General features: G+C 50.4%; 1 protein-coding gene across 1 annotated transcript in view; it reads left to right on the top strand.

Annotated features, from left to right (window-relative positions):
• Window positions 1-22,186, top strand: part of LOC142557784 (choline transporter-like protein 1) — a 78,746-nt gene that overhangs the window by 12,709 nt on the left and 43,851 nt on the right. The window contains exons 2-3 of the mRNA XM_075669894.1: window positions 7,346-7,420; window positions 8,325-8,396. Of these exons, the coding sequence (XP_075526009.1) occupies window positions 7,367-7,420; window positions 8,325-8,396 (126 nt within the window). The 5' untranslated portion in view covers window positions 7,346-7,366. The remainder of the gene's footprint in view (window positions 1-7,345; window positions 7,421-8,324; window positions 8,397-22,186) is intronic.

Here is a 22,186-nt window from a genome sequence, read left to right on the forward strand (position 1 = left end):
TAGTAACAGTCCAGAGGGGAGGTAGATAGAACGGTAGAGGGAGGTGGAGAGAGAAGGTGGGTAGAACCGACGTAGTCGCGAAGCAAGACAATAATAGCCTTGCGACTCTTTTCTGGCTACTCCCATTCACTGAGAATGGTGAGAAGGGAATGCGGCGTAAGAAGTCAAGGAAGCGCGGACAAATTGTGTAAATTTAAGGTACGCTACAGTACGTTTCTGTTACTTCTGAAGAATAAACACCGTGCAAATTTTTCAAGCAGACATCTCAAGGAGGGCGTGTAGACACATAGCCGCATCAAAGCACCGTAGCGTCTAGGCGACAGTACGGAAGCCTCATAATCGAATTTAAATGGATCACTTCTGCCAGGTTGCGATGTGCCGTGTGTCGAAACGACAATGCTAACCTTCTCGGAGGTTATCTATTTTCTATTTATTTATTCAATACTGCCGCCTCAAGGTCCAAGCTGGGTGCACGTCAATACAAATGCAAATAAAGCAGCAAAAACAAGAAAATAACATCATGTTATGAATAACTGATTAAGAACGTTATGACTAACTGCGCACAACACCGTTTCAAGCGAACACGTTTCGATGTGTGTTCTGTGTACTACGCGGTGCCAAACAGCAATGGTGCACGCAAGGTTTAACATCAACTCACCACTTTAGTATTGCACTAAACGCTGAAGAAATTAAACATTCATCGTCAGCGTCGCCGCTAATTTACCGTAAATCGAAGCAAACAGCACAGAAAGCTTCCCTTACTCAATTCCGTGCACATTGCGCCGGATGTGCACGGTTTTTCATTTGCAAGCGGCAAGGCTTGTCCGCCGCGAAGTCAACACATGCAGTGCGGGCTTCCTAGACCGATTTTTGCGAAAAAGTTCTCTATTTAGGCGACACGGGCCTGAACTCACGCTTGTGATACCAGTTATGCAATGTGTCCTTCACCTCGTTCCTCCCACTATCATCCCCCATTGTGACTCTCTTTCCTCCCTTCTTCCCCTTCCCTAACGTAGAGCCAGGCCAGATGCTCCATTTTTCGGCCGTCCTCTATATGTCATTAAACTACTTCTTCTCTATATAGGCTCAATAGTGAATATATATATATATATATATATGCGCTACTTAGACTGCCGCTAACACGCTATCATAGATACTCAGTTTTTTGTTGCACTTCTTTTCGCGTTTTTCATTTGCAGCACGGGCCGCGGCAGCCTCACGTGCATGGTCGCGGGATCAGACGCCGCTGGCGAGAGGATAGCAGGAACGCGCGGAGCGACGAATGATCCGCACTCGGTTGTTCTTGTCTGTACGCGCGCGCACACACACACGCACACACACACACACACACACACACACACACACACACACACACACACACACACACACACACACACACACACACACACACACACACACACACACACGCGCGCGCGCGCGCACACGCGCGCACACACGCGCGCGCGCACACACACACACACGCGCGCACACACACACACACACACACGCGCGCGCACACACACACACACACACGCGCGCGCACACACACACACACACGCGCGCGCACACACACACACACACGCGCGCGCGCGCACGCACACACACACACACACACACACGCGCGCGCACGCACCCGACGAGACGCACGAGCTCTCGCGCGAAAGCTCTCCACACCGCTGCTTTCATAGACTTGCCAGCGTGGACCCCGAAGAGGTGGCGACAGCCATCGTTAACCCCGGTTTCAGATACGTACTTAATGGCGAGGCTATACACTCAAAGCCAACGCGAACTATGTCACCTCCGAGGAGACGGAGGAACGACGGTTCCCGACTCACACGTGCCCCGACTCATGCACACGTGCCCCGTACCCAAACTCAACGAGGAGGTCCGCCGCGTAGCGAGCGGTCTCATATTCCACGCCCGTGTAGAAGGATCCTCGGCATGGAGATCCAATGGAGGGATGGACACAGAGGAACAGAATGACCAGATACTGTGACATTAGAAAATTTTGTCAAAAATCCAGGCATGTTTATCCACCCCCTAACCCCAAACTCAACAGCGCCCGAGTGGCGGACTGGAAGCAGTCACAAACCCGGACCTTTCCCGACCCCATCCATCTCAGGAGGATATATCCAGACATCTATTCAGACGATAACTGCAAGCTATGCGGCAGGGCCCACGCATCTCTTAGACGAATTCTCTGGGAATGTGAGGCAGAGAAATTGCAGTCCCCTCAGATAAGCTATTGGCCTCGAGCTCCACCACTGGAAAATCTGGCGCCACCGTCGGCGTGACGTGCTAGGAGGGATCACGTGCACATAGCGGCCGCGTCGGCTGCTTCGGGGGCGCCGAAGCGAGCTGAAAACGAGTTTGAATTCCCTCGTACGCTGCGGTCCTCATTTAGTGGCGAAATTTTCCCGCTTCGAGTGTCTCATTTACAACGCTTGAAAGCACTACAATAGGTAGTGACTGCCTTTGAAGGCGCGCAACATGGTAGGCTACTGCTCGGTGCCGCAGGGCCGGACGCACGTAACGGAGGCCGGTGTCAGTCTTATCCACACGTAGCCGCAGGACAAGAAGCTGCGTGAAGCTTGGCTCGCGAAACATAAAACCGGCAAACAGTCATCGGCTACAACTCGGGTATGCAGCAAGCACAGACGCGAGGAAGATTTCTGCTACGGCGCCCGGTCTGCGATGTTCTGAAAACGCGCACTGAGACGCTCGCCCGAGTCTGCTGCACGTCTAATGTTATGACGGTTTGGTTTATCAACTTGTCGATGCTATAGATAATGGCAAGTTCAGTGGAGTGGAAAGGCAGCGGTAAGAAGCACATTTAAAAAAAGCATGGCATATGGTCATGTTTGTGTTATGAATTGATGCACTGGATTACAAAAAAGGAGCAGCGGAAAATTGCACGCCGAGAACACTGATAAACATACAGTGCGACGACAGTTCACGCAAGAAGCCGGTTCGGGAGACTCCATCGCGGTGTTGCGTTTCGCCTGCGACACGTGGTTTTGCCGGCGCGACTGCGGCGGGGCGGCAGACATTTTGGCCCGATCGTCGTCGCCGCAACGCTCCCCGCCAGGTGTTTCCAGGCGCGACTGCGGCGATGCGACCGCAAAGGATCACCCTCTCCTTCCAGTCATTGTGCCTGAACCAGGCGATGCGACAGCAGGGGCACCCTCTCCTTCCAGTCATTGTGCCCGAACCAGGCGATGCGAAAGCAGGGATCACCCTCTCATTACAGTCATTGTGCCCGACCGGCAGCGCTACGACAGTGTGCTACGACATTGTGCTACGACATTGTGCTACGACAGCGCTACGACATTGTACGTTCACGTGCTCGTCTATTGAGGGGTTCCTTCTTGCCCTCAACTGCGAGAGTATAAAGACAGCTGCCCCCGGACGCCAAAAAGAGGGCTCCGATTTCTTCTGTTGAGTAAAGTGCTTTCCCGTCTCTCTACTTCGGTCAACCTGACCGCCAACTCTTTGCGATGTTAAAATAAACAAGTTGTTTTGTTGTTACCAGTCGACTCATGCTTTGCCGGGACCTTCGGATGCTTCCAGTTGCACCCCAGGCCGCCAGGCCAACGCTACCCTTGGGGCTTGCGACCCAGGTACAACCACGGGCGTCAGCGCCGAGTTCCCAACAGATCGTACCAGCGGTGCGATCAAAACAGCGGCGACCGCGCGCAGTGGCGTTCACTGTACGTATTCGGTAAAGAGATAGCGCCTGTAAACGATTGTGTGCTTTCAGTTTGCCCAAGATTATTATTTAGACAGTAAACAACTTCTCTCGTTTCGAAAGTACTTACAGAAATGTCCGGGAGAGCTCGCGCGAGGTGTTTTCAGTGAGCGCTGACAGCAAAACCTATGAGGAGCGCGCCGCCTGATCCCTCATACTACGCCAGCGAGGCGCTTCCGATAGATGGCGACACCTCAAACCTGCAAGGTCAACTATTCGGCGGCCGTCCGGCAAGTCCGTGAGGCGGCGGCGAGACAGGATCTCCGGCCCTTCTCGGGTGCGGCCTACGCAGGCCACGGATTTGCCGGATTTTTCAATAAAGTTGTTACCACCACAGCGTCTGCGAAACAGAGTGCGTTCGGCGACGAACGCGCTTTGCAATTTGGTCGCGCGCGAGAGCACACTGCATAATAATTGACGCCCTAAATGCGAATAAGGAAGGGTGTAAATCGGCCAACGCTTTAACTTATATGCACCCCTTGCGTAGGCGTTGAAAGTCTGAGCACCGGCAGAGATGTAGTACAGCAGCACTTGGGAGGATTCTGTTGTTTGATTCCGCGTAGGGCGAAACATCCGCCTCATAGCACGACTATTGGGGGCGAGCACCACCACTGGAAAAGCTGGCGCCACCATCGGCGTGACGTGGCGTGAGGGATCGCGTGGACACAGCGGCCGCGTCGGCTGCTTCGGAAGCGCCGAAGCGAGCTGAAAACGAAAGTTTCAAGTACCACCTGCGTTGCGGTTCTGATTCATTGGTGAGGCTATCCCGCCTTGAGTGTCTGCTTGACAACATTTGAAAGCACTATCATAGGTAGTAGCTGCCTTTGGAGGCGTGCAGCAAGGTAGGCTACTGATCGGTGCCGCAGGGCCGGACGTATACGCAACGGAGTCCGGTTTCAGCATTATTCACACGTAGCCGCAGGACAAGAAGCTGCGTGCAGCTTCGCTCGCGAAAATTACAACCGGCAGACTGCCATCGGCTACAACTCGGGTATGCAGCATGCACAGACGCGAGGAATATTTCTGCTACGGCGCCGGGACTGCGATGTTCGGTGAGCAGCAGAAAACGCGCACTGAGATGCTCGCTCGCCCCCACTGCCCGGCTAATGTCATGACGCTTTGGTCTATGAACTTGCTGATGCTAGATACTGGCAAGTTCACTGGAATGGAACGGGAGCGGTAAGAAGCACATTAAAACATGGTATGGCATATATGGTCATGTCTGTGTTATGAATTAATGCGCTGGATTACGAAAACGAAGCAGCGGGAAATCGCACGCTGAGATGACCGATAAACATACAGTGCGACTCAACTTGAGAAATCAATTGAAACGTTCAAGGATTTAGAAGGGAAGAAAAGAAAGATTGAGTCGTCGCGACGGCACATCACAGTCGCTGTAGGCGTCGAAGTCTCTATAACGAAATTACTTTTGAACAGTTCTGATATCGTCCACGCAACAATAGTTGCTTGTGTACTGTCAAATGCTCATATTCTGCGGCCTAAAGCTCCGGCACGGTGCGAAAACGCGCACGCAGCGAAAGCGAAACATTGTGCGCGGATATGCATGAAGACGCGCAGTCGGTTACAGCGAACCCGTGCGATCGCTGCATTGAGGCTCATTTTGGTTATACAGACAGCCCACTGTAAGAACATATTTCACACAGTTTGCTCTCAGCGTTTGCCGACCTTTCACGCAAGAAGCCTGTTTGGGAGACTCCATCCCGGCGACCGCGCGCAGTGGCGTTCACTGTACGTATTCGGTAAAGAGATGGCGTCTGTAAACGATTCTATGCTTTCAGTTTGCTCAAGGTTATTATGTCGACAGTAAAATCTTCCCTCATTTCGAGAATACTTAATGAAATATCCAGGAGGGCTGCCGGGTGGTGTTTTTATTGAGCGCCGTAAGCCAAACCTATGGAGGAGCGCACCGCGTTATCCCTCATACTACGCAAGGGAGGCGCTTCCGACAGATGGCGACTCCGTAAGTCCTCGCCGCCAATACTCCGTCTCACAAGCTGCTTGCACCAGTGCCGAAGGTACGAGGCGTACACAGGCAATTCTTTGCGCAGTGGTATAGTTCCGGGCGTTACTGGCTGATTATTGGCTGTATACAGGGAATTACTGTGGCAGTTACCGCCGGTAACCGTAATAGCCACCCTAACCCTGGAAACATTGCAGCGCCCATACAGCGCCAACTACCCGCCTCGATCCGAATTCGCGCTTGTCACTGGCTCTCCGCCCTGTCTGCAAAAAACAAGCGGCAAAATCCGTCATCGCTATAAGTCTCAAGCTCAGATAAAATCATTAAGTATGTTTTGCCGTATAATTATTGAGATCGGCTGTTTGTTTTCACGCTGCTAGGACTACAGACACGGCATTGAGCCGTAAAATTGGTTTGATATCTAGTCAGCAGATGACGCCACAGCATTAGCATTGGTGATGCGTTGACGATGCGGAACATTATAAAAGTCTAACTGTTCAGTCCATCATTAATTTACTAGCCCGCTCTAGCATGGTACGTATGATGACGGTAGCGAGCAAACGCCAAGATGCCGAGCAGGCTCTGTGGCGCGGGTGAACATTTGTAAGGGCTTTCGCCCGTACTACTTCAAAGTAGGCTGAGAGGTAACTGCAGGGATGGTGTACAGGTAACGCGAAGCCCTGCCATCGCATGCACGCAAACTCAACTTATATGGTTGTGGCGTCAAAACGTTTTTCTTTCGTCAATCCACCAACCATGGAGCATGCAAGAGGATGACAAACAGACATTGAACAGACGACGCGGCGCTGATGAGCACATCTCGGGGATCATTCGGCCTTCCTATTGGCTAAGAAATCGTGTAGTTTCGTCAGTGCTGCAACCAACTTGTGAGATGGAGTACAGAAGAGCTTCGCGTTCTTTTGTCGTGGTCTTTCTCATTTTACGCGTAGGCGTAGATGGCTCGTCTGTGAAATATCGGCGAGACTATGAAGCCGCGAGGGAAGCGAGCGTCGGAGGAGGAAGGGCGCCTGGAGGTGCAGAAAGGAATCGCCGCGTTCGCGCCCTTTCCGTTTGTGCTTTGACGCCGTGGTGGTCGCTGCGCATGCTCGCGGCGTCCACACGCTTGCGCGTAACCCGCTTTCACGAAGTAAAACGTCAGTAACTTTTAACCCACGAGTTAACGATTTAAAATGCATTACAGTACAACTGAATGCTTACGCCTAAACTCGGTTCCCGAGGACATTCCTGAGAGATTACGATTACGAAACGACACTCGCACAAAGTGAAAGCCAGTCTGTGTCCTGCAGGTCTATCGCCGCATGCGCCAATAACATATTGCCGGCCGGTAAACGGTGGATGAGGGACATGTGTGTGTATATAGCGGGTGGGTCGATCGTATCTCTATACTATTGGTTCTTACATGGCTGTACCAGCTTTTTTGGACATACCGCATGCCTTCGTTTACGATTAGACATGTTTATATAAGTGATTGCTGAAGCGTGATCTGCCAATACAGTTCAGTGTTTCGCTGCCCCTTTCTAAACTTGTTTTGTGCCTTCTCGCAGCACGTAACCATTACCCTCACATAACCGCGGCATCGCTTCGCGTGCTCGCAGGCCAGCTCCTTCAGCCGGCTGATGGGCTGCTGCTGCTGCTGCTGCGACCGCAACAACCAGGTTCACTCGGCGGGCGTAAGTTTCGCGCGTGCACGCAATCTGACAAAACAATATGGCAGCTCTTCGCGCATATACGCAAGACCGAACTGTGCTCGCCGCCATCTTCTAAATATAGAACCACAGTGTCAAACTTTGCCTTGCGGATTGAGACACTATGCGTGAGGACAATGGTGTGAGCCTCGAAATTCGGATCGCAATGGTGCAAGCCGTAAGCGTGTGTACTCGACCCATCAAGCTGATGGCGTGCGTCCGTTACCAGGTTGAATGACGAACGCCGCCGCGGTCCGGTTTGAGTGTACGAAAGCGTCTTCCTGATGGCTCATAAGCCTGGTCCTCTGGTGCTCCTTCGGTATGGTTAACAGAGTTACGCGAGTTGTAGCGCAAACGCGACACGCTAGATGACAAAAGACGAAGCCACACTGTCATCTGTTCTCTGTCGTCTTGCGCGTCCCGTTCGCGCTACATCTCACCATGAAGCTGACGTCGTGTAGTACCAACTGTGTACACCCATTAGTCTGCTTTTTATTTTTATTGTAGAGAGCGGTACCCAAAGGTATAACTGGCCAGTGGCACCCCCGCCCCCCAACCCCATTTTTCGACCCCGGTCAAGTGCATGTACCCCCGCTCTATACGAGAAAAGGTTCCGGCTACGCCACTGTAGCTAGCTACTTTCCGAGGTCTCACGCCTTTTGTGCATTCAGTTCCTTCCTGCAGCTGCATCCTATATATCGTCTGCGAACCCAATATGCTGCAACATAAGCGTAGAGCATATTTATAAACATATTTCAAAGATAGGCTGATGATGATTATGACGATGCATAGAGCACCGTACACGTGCGTATTGGGGTAACGCAAAATTAGCCTGTCCCCCATTTGGTGGCGTATGTGCCACTGAATAAGGCATCATCGTTCTCTGCAGGGCTTGGAGAGGCAACGTTCGTGCACGGACGTTGGTTGGCTGCTCGTCTTCGCCGCTTTCAGCGCCGGCCTGGTGCGTGTACACTGTCAATTTTTTTTAAAGCCTGAAATGCTTTTAGCTCCCGTTGTCGGCGACCTTCAAGTGACCTTGCGCCAGAAGCCAGAGCCGCTATCCGGGCACTCAAATGAGCACAGTGGGGCAAGTTGCCAGAACAAAACGAGATCATCCGGGCAACCAATGAAAACTAAAGAAAATGCGGTCTCTGGCCCCCAACCCTTTGTACGGGATCACATTAACGCTAGTTACTGCCCAAGCAAGTTACAAAAAATATTGCTTACGAGTTCTTTCTAATGCTTGTTCACAATATCACTCAAGCTGAAGTTTCATTTGTCATTTCCAATAGCGACGTTCAAAAGGCAGATACAGGGCAGCATACGTTGTCATCTTTTGGCGCTGAGACAGGGTTGCCTGTGCTCTTCTGGACGCCAGCGGTCCGGGAGTGTCGCGGCGCGGGTTTTGCGCCGCCTCCTTCAGGCGCTTCTCTTCTAGCTGGGCAGTGCCCCGTTTCCCTGGCGTCTTTCGCTGCCTGTCGCGCCGCCTTCGGCCGGTTTTCTTCTTCTAGCTGGGCCGTCCGTATGGACCAGTGTGCACAGTATGGAGTGGTGCGGTGTGCCGTTGCGAACATGCACGGCACACGTTTTAAGATTGTGGCTAGTATCATAGTTAACCAATCTGCTTTGCCGGTTGTCACTTCATGCTTACATCTACTCTCGGTTACGGGAGAGCGAGCATTTTTTTTTTTCGCTTCTGTGCCCAAACGAAGCGAATCTCGGAGCGGTAGAAAAGTTTTTGTAGGTCGTCTGCGTCGTTCATTGATGTGTCGCTGTCCACCATCGCATTATTTCACAAAACGAGAGACTGTCCCCAGTGCAGAAAGGACATGCTGCTGGGCTACAGTTAGTGGTTACTCAATGACACAATGTAGCGTAAGGGCACAACCACGAAAACGCATAGGACACAGTCACAAGCGCTACTAACAACATAATTAGCGAGCGCTCCCGCCCTCCCCCCCAATGAGCTACACCTTATGTACTTATACTCTTTCCAAAGCGCAGAGGCATCATGAATTTCCCGCATCAGGCCGTCGGTAAAATTTTTAAAGAATTATGGGGTTTTACGTGCCAAAACTACGATCTGATTACGAGGCACGCTGTAGTGGAGGACCTCGCATTAATTTTGACCACCTGTGGTTCTTTAACGTGCGCGTAAACATAGCGTACACGGGTGTTTTTTGCATTTCGCCCCCATCAAAATGCGACCACCGCGGCCGCGATTCGATACCGCGACCTCGTGCTTAGCATCGCAACACCAAAGCCACTAAGCAACAACCACGGCGGGTTCAGGGAGCCGTGGCGTCACGGATTTCGACTCCGTCTGTACAGGCATAGTTCTTCATCGTTAAAGATGGACTACATTGTCTTCTAAATGAGCTATCGATCGAACCTAAAGAGGGTTTCAAGAACTGCCCAACAACGGCCGAATTACGAGGAAATGTGTAGGGAAAACCGGGGGACGGCGGGAGATGGAAATTTAAGATGATGAGCCTCGAAAAAGACAAGTACGCTTATCGAAACGTTGGCCGACCTTGTTCTCGTTTTGCTCATCGAGCGAATGTGTAAATATACGTACACAGACGCCACACAGGGAGGAAGAGGAGTGGACTAGCAATTGTCTCCTAATATGGAAGAGAGAGCGCTAGAGAGAGAGAGAGAGAGAGAGAGAGAGAGAGAGAGAGAGAGAGAAGCACGTCACGTCGCAGATGACGAACACTACGGGCCCGGTAGTTTACGAGAATTCTAGCACAGATTTGTGAGCCTCGTATCGAGTTGGAGCATGACCTCTCGGAAATAACAAATCACTAAGTGCAGTTCCAAAAAGGTCGAGTGGCTGGAACTTGCTCAGGCAGCACAGCAGAGCGACAACGGTCGAACGTTGGGCATTCTAAGAGCAAGTGCAATCAAGTATAGGGGAAAATGCAGGCACCTAAACCCAAACGCCGGCACATCGTCACGAATTTTAAAATATGAGAAAATAATTTGCTAACTATGAGCAGACTGATGCTCCGATGCTGGGGTTTAGGCGCGAATCAACCAAACAATCAACCACTCAATCAATCATTTACCGTGACCAAGAATAACCTTAAGGTCTGAGTGCTGGTGCACGCATGCATTAAAAACAAACAAGAAACTGCACAGGAATATAAGTAAGGAACTGAATAAAAACAACAAGTTTCAAAGAAAGAGAGCACATACAAATAAGCGCAAGGTAAATACGAAATAAAAAGGAGGATGGCTGTTGAACATTTGTGAAACTGACACAACAACGCAATGCTCAGAAAAGAACGATGAGAGCGAGTTATGTAAACTATCGAGATCACGAAAGTGAGCGCTATAAAGACTATTCTGTGGATGGTTGAGTTTTGGCGATGAGAGGCAGGGATGATAGAAAGGTCTATATGGATGGATGGATGGAATAACTTTACTGAAAGGTCCTGCGAGCTACGGGGCGCAAGGCCCCATAGAGCGGACTGCTCCCACGTTGGGACCGGGAGTTTCAACTCCCTGGCCGCATCGTGGGCTCGCTGGACGGCCCAGACCTGCTCCGCCAGGTCCGTGCTGCGTTGCGCTTCTTGTAGCCTGGCGGAGCCTTGATTAGGTCTATATGTTATCTGATGATCTTGCGCGGAATACGCGATACAACTGAGCCGTTTTGGGCAGGAGAGGAGTTTGAAAAGAAACAGCAGGTCAGCGTGATTACGTCGGCAGCGAAATAAGGGCAACGAAACAGCGCTAGAACGGCGAGGGTGTCTGCTTGGAAACCTTTCCTGGGGAGGGGATATAATAATAATAAAATGTTTATTACAGTGCACCCAGGAACAGCTGGGTACTATAATGAGTAGAGCGACAGAAAGGACGTATACGGAAGATTAGGAGGATGAAGTGCGCTTGTCCCGACCTCAGGACAGCGCCATGTCTCTGTGGTGTCTCTGTGTCTCTGAGGACGGTGCGCGGCCTTGGCTCGTCTCCACAGCAACGACACCCATTCTCAGCCCTAGCCCTCCATCAAGGCCGCTCACAGGTCGATATAGCCGAAGATTTCTGTGTGAAGATTGCGGGCAGTGTGGTCACCATCAATAGCGAAATTCTGGGTGAGGTTCCTGCGACACGCTTCCCAGAATTAAATGTGTCCTTCTCACTTGAGGAATTCGACGCTGCTCTGGCCACATGCAGGCGCTCATCGTCGCCAGGACCAGACGGCATCACCTACGCTGCTTTATGCCACCTAGGTGAAGATGGCCGAAGCAGACTTCTGGAATGTTATAACCAGTCATGGAATGATGGCGTCGTCCCTGAGCGGTGGAAGTCCAGCCGCTTTATACCACTCCTGAAGCCTGAAAAGTCCCCACTTGACCTAGCATCCTACCGACCCACTGCACTGTCCAGCTGTGTTGGGAAGGTCATGGAAAGAATGATTCTCACCCGCCTAGAGTGGTATCTTGAGCGCCACAACGTATACCCCGAGGTCATGGCTGGTTTTAGAAGAGGCCGTTCCTCTATTGACAACGTCATCGACCTCGTCATGTCTGTACAACAAGAAAAACACCACAAGCGTATATCGGTTGCACTATTCCTCGACTTGAAAAGCGCCTATGATAATGTAACGCATGAAGCTATCCTTGATGCCCTGGAAAATAATAGAATTGGTGGACGCCTGTTTCGGTGGATTCGGAGCTATCTATTCGAAAGATCCTTCTTTGTGCACAGTGCAGATGGCCGAACCGCTGACCATTACACTTGCCGTGGCGTCCCTCAGGGTGGGGTTCTTAGCCCCACTTTGTTCAACCTTGCAATCCTTCGACTTGCCGACGTTCTACCACATACAGTAAACCTTTCCATATATATGCATATGCATATATATGGAAAGGTTTCCACATATGCATATGGGCCTCGGCAGTTACACGTCTCCAGGTGCGTGCACGGCTCCAAAAAACAGTGACCCTAACATCATCGTACCTGCGTGCTCAAGGCCTCAGCATTTCGACCGAGAAGTGCGCCTTAGTCGCTTTTACCCACAAGCCCATGACCTGGTACCCCATTTCTATTGACCACCAACCAATTTCCTACGCAAAAACTCACTGATTCCTAGGCGTTATTATAGACAGAGACCTTTCATGGAGCCCCCACATATCATACTTGAAGAAGAGGCTTACTTCTATCTCCCATATACTAAGGTTTCTTGCCGGTAAAACGTGGGGCACATCCGTGGCATCTATGCTTCAACTATACAGGACGCTCTTCCTAGGATACTTGCGATACAGCACACCAGTGCTGTCCAATGCTAACAAAACTAACACCCATATCCTACAGAGCATTCAAGGCCAAGCTCTTGGAACATGTCTGGGGCTACCTCGAAATGCTTCAATCGTGGCAACAATCGCCACCGCGAGAGACCACCCAATAATGACCTATATAGCTATCGACGCACTCCGGGCGCATGTTCACCATATATCCAGAGTCCCTGACCACCATCTCGCTCGCTTGCCTCAGAAAAGACCCAAGGTAGCGTTCTCCAGATCAACTGCGGCTAACGGGCACTCTTTGTATTTGAGGCACTCACCTGCAACAAGAACGCCATCCCCTATGTGGTGCTTGAAAAAGCCTCCTGTGTACCTTGCTGTTCCAGGAATAGTGAAGAAGGCTAGCCTGACCACCGCGGCTCTCAAGCAGATCACATTGGAACTTTTGCATTGTTGATACGCTAATCGAATCCATGCTTACACGGATGGTTCCGTCTCATAAAATTCTACGGGCGCCGTTGCTCTACCATCTCAGTCGGTCGTCATCAAGTTTAAGACTTCACACGTAACGACATCTACAGGTTCCGAACTGGCAGCTCTTCGCGCTGCTGTCGAATACATTGAAAAAGAACCGCCCAACACATGGGCAATATTTTGTGATTCGAAAGCAGCCTTCCAGAGCTTGCGAAGTTTACGACGTGGCAATTATGAACAGCTGGTGTCACAAATCAACGAAACCTGCCATTGCGCTTCTGAACGAAGACATGAAATCATATTTCAGTTGCTGCCGGGACATTGTGGCATCGTTGGTAATCACCTCGCCGATGACGCTGCCCGACGTGCCCAGGCTGGCTCACCGACACTCCTTATACCTTTATCGAGAGTCGACGCTGCAAGAGAGCTTCGCAGTCTCCCTCGTACCATCACGTTAAGTTACTGGCCTACACCACAGAACTCCAAGTGTCGTTTATCCAGCCTCGACCCATCACTGAAGCTTAAATTACCAGCGAACCTTCCACGACGTGACGCAACACTGCTGTGTCGGTTGTGGGTAGGAGTAGCATTCACCAACTCCTACAGCTATCGTATTGGAATGGCGGATTCACCAATGCGCGCAAAGTGCAAGTGTGAAGAGACCATCAGTCACCTTCTGTGCGACTGTTCTCGCTTCGATAATCAACGTGATACTCTCCAGTGTGCCTTGAATAGACTGGATGACAGGCCATTTACAGAAGCGAAGATCTTGGGAGCCTAGCCTCACAGTTCATTATCCCAAAAAGCAGTTCGAGCGCTTTTTCACTACCTGAAGACAACAGACTTGAGTGCCCGACTATAGACATCCTACACCTAAGTTCTCTCTCTCTCTTTTTCACTCCCCATTCCCCTCCCCACGTGTAGGGTAACAAACTGGACTCAGTCTGGTTAACCTCCCTGCCTTCCCTTCTTCCCTTCTCTCTCTCTCTCTCTCCTCCCAATACGTTTGCATTTCGTTCGTCTAATGTGGGCGCCCTGCATGCCACAGAAGTCTAGCCTTAAATGAATATGCAGATGCACTCGCAGTAGCATATCACGATGGTCCTGTAATCCTAATTTTACCTACGTCTGCCTTCATCACTGCGGCGTGATTCAGAAAATATTCTACTACAAATAACTTCGCCAAGTCATCGTTGTCAACATCCGATTTCCCGCATCTGAATTTTTCTTGTAACAACGAATGGCGTTCCACTAGAAAAATAGAAGTAACTATTACGAGATTATGGTGCCGAGTCTCCACACTGAACTTTCACCTCCACAGGTCTGGCCTGGATATATCACCTTTGTGCCCTTTATGCAATGAGAGTGAATGTCTGCAACCCCCTACAAAAATTTTTGTAGGAAGTCTATAGACAGTCTATAGACGTCTATAGACTGTCTATAGACTTTTTACAAAAATTTTTGTAAGGGACGCTTGTTATTGACCTTTCGCCGGTTCATTATCGAAAGGAAAAGATTTTTAGAAGATCCCTTCCAAAACCTTGGCTGGAATTTGACTCTTCCGGTAATTATGTGCTGTGGGGCTACCATATCGGCTTATAGCTACAGGAACGTTTGTGAAGACCTCTACAACTCCCTGCGCGAGACAAAAAGAATGGCATGCTAAAATCGTTCTTTTACTTCACGTGATCACATAACTTTAGTGAAATACTTAGATATCTGATCATTCATGTCTGAAAAAGTAGGCATTCTAATTGACATTTAAAAAACACATATCTCTTTTCACTTTGTTTTCCTAAAAAAATTAATAACAAGAGTTTTCTCACCGCCCGATTCATGGCCAATCCCCACGAGTGGGTTGCGCCATCTCACTGAGGAGCGTCTCTGTGGGTCCGTACCCGACCCACTCGCCAAGAGGTGGCGCTGTGTTCACGAGCATTTCTGCGGGCGCGGGCACCTCTCCCAAGCGTGTCGCCAGCCCCGGGGTGTCGTGCAGAGCGGGGGGCGATCCCGCGAACCCCCGCAGTCGAGGCGTGCACTTTACCGCTGGGCCACGACTCCGTCCTTGCTGTCGCCCTAGCCCAACGATAGCAATTTATTTTGGACGCGCTCAATTGGATGTGCACGTTCCGCCCCAAGCTAGAGAGGCCTGCTCTAGCAGTGGAAGGCACGCGGCAGAATAACATTTTAGAAAGGCAGCAGGCAAGCGGAACTCGTACGATGTACGACAAACAATACCAAGAGCGCGAATTGCACACTGTTTCACATATTTAGCGTGTGAAGAGAAGCGTAGCATTTTGTCCAAGTACACACCGAGGCCCTGGCCAGTGTAGCATCCCGAAGGGTGTATTGAAATTGCACATACTGTATTTTCCGGGTATATAATTTAATACCATAGTTATGGAAGCACTTAAGAGTACCTTATTGTCTATTAACCAACTTGAAATTGAAAAAAATAAATGTCCATTTGGAGGTCAATGCAGTCGTGAACATTGTTGACTGCAGTCTTAAATAGCTTTAAGTCGTCAGCATAAAGAAGCAATTCGTGTCGAATTCGAGAGGAAGTATCATTTATGAACATTAGGAAGAAGGCCAAGAACAGATAGTTATATCATGCCAACGGAGCATGATATGTTTATTTTATTTATTTCTTCATACTGTCAACCCTCTGCTGAGGGTCCTTACAGGGATGGTTTAAATACAAGCAGACCATATATGCAGGTGCATCAAGCGGCAGCGGAATCACAAAAATACATGTTTAACAATTTTTCAAGTTCACAAACATCACTGGCATTTGCCACAAAGCTTGGTATCGCGTTCCGGAGTTCAATCACGGCAGGGAAAAAAGAAAAGTGGAACACATCATTGCGAGCAAAGTATGGGCGTAAAACATATTGTTACAAGCACGGGGAAAAGGGGTTTATTTAGGCGGGCGAGAGCAGGAACGGCAGGCTACGAACAACAGGAATGGCCGCTGCACAGTCTTCGTTCTCCTCTTTCTTCCTCTTCTTGATCCACGCGTCCCTTTTACGCGCTTGGACGTAACATATACCTCTCCTCGCAGACAAAGCCCACTGGGCGAGTCAACAAGCTGGTCGTGGCGTGCATGATTTCAACCGTGCTACATGCGCGACTTGTGTCCTAGCAGAACGTCTACCATTGTTCGTGAGGCGCGCGAGAGTATAGTTCACTTCGCTGACTTTGTCGATGACAACATACGGTCCATCGTAGTTTGCCAGCAGCTTTTGGCACAAACCGCGCTTCCTTGTAGGAGTCCAAAGCCAAACGAGATCATCAGGGTGATATGCAACAGGCCGATGTCGTGCGTCGTAGCGGGCTTTGGAGTTTTCTTGTGATGCCAACGTCCGCAGACGCGCAAGTCTCCGAGCCTCTTCAGCAAGGCATAGCGTATCGGCGACCGTAGGATTGTCGTGGTGGTAAAAAGGGAGGACAGTGTCGAGCGTATACCGGGGCGGCCGAGCATATAGAAGGAAGAAGGGGCTGTAGCCGGTTGTCTCGTGCTTGGCGGTGTTGTAGGCGTAAGTAATAAACGGTAGAACTTCATCCCAATTCTTGTGATCGGACGCAACATACATGGAAAGCATATTTGTGATTGTCCGATTAGTGCGCTCAGTGAGGCCGTTCGTTTGCGGATGATACGGCGTCGAGTGCCTGAGGTGCGAGTTACATAAACGCACAAGCTCTTCCACGATATCCGCCGTGAATTGACGTCCCCGGTCGCTTATAATAACACCAGGCGGTCCATGTCTCAGAACAATAGCGTGAAGTAAGAAGAGCGATACTTCGGTGGCGGTGGCTGATGGTATAGCCGCTGTCTCGCAATAGCGCGTGAAATAGTCGGCGCAGACAATTATCCAGCGGTTCCCCTTAGATGACTTTGGAAAAGGGCCTAACAGATCAATTCCAACTTGCCGAAAGGGTGAGCTGGGAGGTGGCACAGGTTGAAGCAGACCAGATGGGGCAGTGGTTGGGCGTTTCCGACGTTGGCACTGTATGCAGCTGGCGACATACAACTCAACCGAATGTCGCATCCGGGGCCAGTAAAAGCGTTCTTGAATGCGATAAAGGGTGCGCACAGTGCCTAAGTGACCGGAGGTAGGGTCATCGTGCATAGCCTGAAGGATTGCTGGCCGGAGACGCTCAGGCACCACGAGAAGGAAGCGTGCACCCGTGCTTGAGTAGTTCCTTTTGTACAGGAGCCCGTCACGTAGACAGTAGCTGCTTGTTGCACTTGAATGGGCAGAAGTGAAGAGTGGCTCCAATTTGGTGTCTGTCCGTTGTTCTGCTTTGAACGCATCGATTTCTGGAAACGCGGATGTCACAGAAGCGACGAGATGATCAAAATCGTCTGCGTCGCAGTCCGTCGTAGTAAGCGGCATACGGGAAAGGCAGTCTGCGTCAGCATGTTTTCGGCCACTCTTGTAGGCAACAGTGAAGTTATATTCCTGCAACCTCAAAGCCCAGCGCGCAAGGCGACCACAAGGGTCGCGAAGATTCACGAGCCAGCACAGGGAATGGTGGTCTGTGACGACTAGGAATGGGCGTCCGTACAAGTACGAGCGAAATCGCTGAACTGCAAAGATTACAGCGAGGCATTCTTGCTCTGTCACCGTGTAATTTCGTTCAGGTTTGCTTAATGAGCGGCTTGCATAAGCAATCACGTGCTGACGGTCGTCATAACGTTGGACCAAGACGGCACCCAAACCGACGCCACTAGCATCTGTGTGGATTTCTGTCGGCGCAGTAGGATTGAAGTGGCGAAGGATAGGTCGGGAGGTCAGCAGGAACTTCAGCTGACGAAATGCAGACTCGCACTCGGGTGTCCACTCAAACCGTGCGTCTTTATGTAGCAGATTTGTCAGAGGATAAGCGACGTCAGCAAAACCAGGAATAAATCGGCGAAAGTAAGAGCAAAGACCCAGAAAACTACGAAGTTGCTTCACTGACTGCGGCGCACTGAATGCCTCAACAGCTGCCGTCTTGAGGGGATCAGGCCGGATACCGTCTTTGTCAACAAGATGACCCAGCACAAGGGTTTGACGGTCACCAAATTTACATTTCTTGGAGTTCAGGACCAGGCCGGCGTTTTTGATGCAGTCGAGGACAATATCCAGGCGCGTATTGTGCTCATTGAATGTGCGCCCGAATATAACAACGTCGTCAAGATAGCACATACAGATGTTCCATTTTAACCCACGCAGAATGGTGTCCATGAACCTTTCAAAGGTTGCTGGAGCGTTGCACAACCCAAATGGCATCACATTGAATTCGAATAATCCATCCGGGGTTATGAAGGCTGTTTTCTCTCTGTCTGTCGGGTGTATCGGGATTTGCCAATATCCTGAGCGCAGGTCCACTGAAGAAAAATAAGAGGCCGAATGAAGACAATCAATTGCATCATCAATCCGGGGCAGCGGGTAGACATCCTTCTTAGTCACGGCGTTTAATCTTCGATAATCGACGCAAAATCTCCAGTTACCATCTTTCTTTCTGACGAGTATGACCGGAGCTGCCCAAGGACTCGAGGACTCTTGTATTATTCCATTTTTCATCATGTCACTCACTTGTTCCCCGATTATCTTGCGCTCGTTAGGCGACACGCGATAAGGCTTTTGCCTGATCGGGCGCGCAGATCCCGTATCGATAGTATGGCGCGTTCGTGACTCGGGAATCGCGAACGCTTTGTCCGGCTGCGCAAAGTCAAACACTGACAGATGCTTAGAAAGCGTATCCACCAAGGTATGGCGCTCCCTTGTGCTGAGCGACTTGTTTATCATCGACAGAAGCTTTTTGTCTGAGACTTGGCGAGCGTCAGCAGGTTCACACGGCGAGTCTGTTAGTACGGCTACGGACGAAGACGTGTATTCTGTAAAGTAGGCGAGGTTCAAGCCGTCTGGAAGCAGGACGGGTTCTGCCGAGCAGTTGACCGTCCACAAGCCAGCACGCCCGTTGTCGATGGATACCACACAATGAGGGACAAAAACGTTCTTCTTCACACAATTTAGAAGCATTGGCTCTACGGAGGCATCGAAACTGCCGGGAACTTCACCGCGACATACAACCGGCACGCACACCGAGGTGGACGCAGGCACAACAGTATCTGCAGACACACAAAGTTCACCTTGACTGCAAGTCTCCTCTAAGAGCCCGGACGAAACATGGTCATCGACGCAAACTTCCCCCGTGCGACAATCAACGGTCGCACCACACTGCCGCAAAAAGTCGATGCCCAAAATCACTTCGTGCGTCGATCGGGGAATAACTACAAACTCCGTCGCGAAAACTCCACCAGCCAGGGACACTTCAGCAGTGCACACACAAACAGGGCGCAACGACTCGCCGCTCACTCCACAAAATGTTGCAGCCTGGTCCCACGGAAATACAACTTTGCGCCCCAACCGACCTTTAAAACCGAGACTCATTACGGATACAGTTGCCCCGGTATCCACTAAAGCCATTGTAGGAACACCATCAACAAGTACATGCACTTTGTTCTTAATCATAGCAACTGCAGGGGGCATTTCTGTCGATAGCACGTGTCGAGCGACCTCACCCCCATCGGCCGCGCTAGCTAGTTTTCCGGTTGTGAAGGCGAGGCTGAGCGCCGCACTGGCGATGGAGATTGACGTAAACGCGGTGCACGAGAAGTTGGCGGTGGCGTCAAACTCCTGTCAGATGCCGGCGAGCGGCTCCGGAAGCTTCTCTGCCAGTAATCGTTGCCAGGAGGGACGCCAGCTGACCAAGAGGTGGTGCATGGCTGTTGAGTTGTCCTCGTAGGAGGTGTGGTCCTTGTTGAAGACCCCGATCGACGATTCCACGTTGTTGGGCGACGATTGCAAGATCTCGCTATGTGGCCCGCGACACCGCATTGGAAACACACCGGCAGATGCCGCAAATTTCGATGTTCTTGCACGTAGTCACGCATGTTGCTGTCGACTGCATAGCCAGCAGGTGGGTCCCATTCATCATGGCTAGGCATCGGCCGCCCGGAGGCGTGCGTGCGGCGAGGGCGTTGGTCGTAGTCATGATCTTGATAGCTTCGGGTCCCTCTCGTTTGTGGGGTAGACCTATACTCGACGGTCGCTGAGTGAACCGTGGGTTGCCATGCGGTCGAAACGGCCGTGTTTCGCATCTCGTGTGGTAAGTACGCACCAGCGATGCCGGGTGTGCAACGGTACATCTCTTCCCGATGGAGCAACTCTTCGCGAACAATCTGCCGTATTGTTGATGGAAGGTCAACACACGAACTCGGGTCTACACTTGCCACCGTTGTGACATTAGCCAGGCGACCGAACTTCGGTATTATCCGTCGCATCTTCAGCGTCTCGAAGGTCCTGCAGTGGCGAATGACGTCAGACACGGAATCCAAGCTTTCTTTGCCGATCAAAAAATTGTATACGTCTTCGGCTATTCCTTTCAACAAATGTCCAACTTTGTCATCTTCAGACATTTGAGAGTTGACTATTTTACATAGTTTCAGCACTTCTTCGATATAAGTCGTGCAGGTCTCGCCGGGAATCTGAGCTCTTTGCGAAAGCGTCTGTTCGGCGCGTTTCTTTTTTGCGCTAGAGTCTCCAAAACACGCTCTGAGCTCCTCTACGAAAAGCTCCCATGAAGTGAGCGTGTCTTCGTGATTCTCATACCAGACGAGTGCTGTGTCGGTAAGGGAAAACACAACATTTGACAACTGTGCGGTCGAGTTCCAACCGTTAGATCGGCTCACCCTTCGGTAGTTTGTGAGCCACTCGTCGACATCTTCTCCGGCTTTTCCTCCGAAAGTGAGTGGCACCCGGTAGTATTGCCACGGAACGCCAGGTGCTTGCCTTGAAGCCGCGTCAGAACCTTCGGGAATCTGGCAGGCGTATTCAGTCATGTCAGGTGATGGTGGCGGAAGTCCGGCAAGTCGACGGCTTCGGCGAAGTTGTAGCAGCGTAGGCTCCGTGGTTACGAGGTGTACCCCGCACCTCCACCAATTTGTTACAAGCACGGGGAAAAGGGGTTTATTTAGGCGGGCGAGAGCAGGAACGGCAGGCTACGAACAACAGGAATGGCCGCTGCACAGTCTTCGTTCTCCTCTTTCTTCCTCTTCTTGATCCACGCGTCCCTTTTACGCGCTTGGACGTAACAATATTGATGATTAACAGGATTGCTTCGTTTTCCTGGAAGCTGTACGTACTCATCTTTGTTGATTTTTAAATGTCCATGTAGCAATCTAAAAAACACTTTCAGACGATTTTTTGTCTTCGTACTCCTAGTGCTTCCAGTTCACAAGACTGCAACATCAGTGTGACAGAATCTAAACGGCGGTACTTTGAGCATATGAAGCGCGCGGCACGACGTTGAACTTTTTCTAACCTTGTAGCCATTTCTTTCTGATGAGGGCTCCAGATGACTGAGGCATATTCAAGTAAAGGTCTAACAAAAGCTTTATAAGCTATCAGCTTTACATCTCGCGAAGCTTGACCTAGTTTTTGCCTTAAGAAACCTAGTCTCTGATTCTTCTTCGAGCACACATTTTCTATGTGTGTATGCCATGTCAGATTATGCGTGACTGTAACAGCTAAATATTTAAACTGGTTAGCACGAACTAATTACCATCGATGTAATAGTTAAAAGGCAGAACGTTTACTTTCCTGGTCATATGTGTGTATTTAGATTTAGTGTAGTTTATATTCATACCCCATAATTTACACCATCGGCTGAAATTTTCTAAACAACGACTAATTCTGAGTTGATCCTGAACATTGGTTACGGTAGAATAAATTAGGGAATCATCTGCAAAAAGCTTCATTTTTACTGGTTCTTCAACAACAGAGGAGATATCGTTTATATATATAAGAAATAACAGTGGGCCCAAGACTGACCCCTGAGGAACACCTGAAAGCACTTGGAGTGGACTCGACAGGCTGCCATCTAAACTTACGGTCTGTTTAATCACTTAAATATTCTTTTATCCATAGCACTAATATTTCATCGATACCTATTTCTCTCAGTTTAAAGATCAGCTTAT

The sequence above is a fragment of the Dermacentor variabilis genome, chromosome 9, assembly GCF_050947875.1.
Source record: "Dermacentor variabilis isolate Ectoservices chromosome 9, ASM5094787v1, whole genome shotgun sequence".
Lineage (NCBI taxonomy): Eukaryota > Metazoa > Arthropoda > Arachnida > Ixodida > Ixodidae > Dermacentor > Dermacentor variabilis.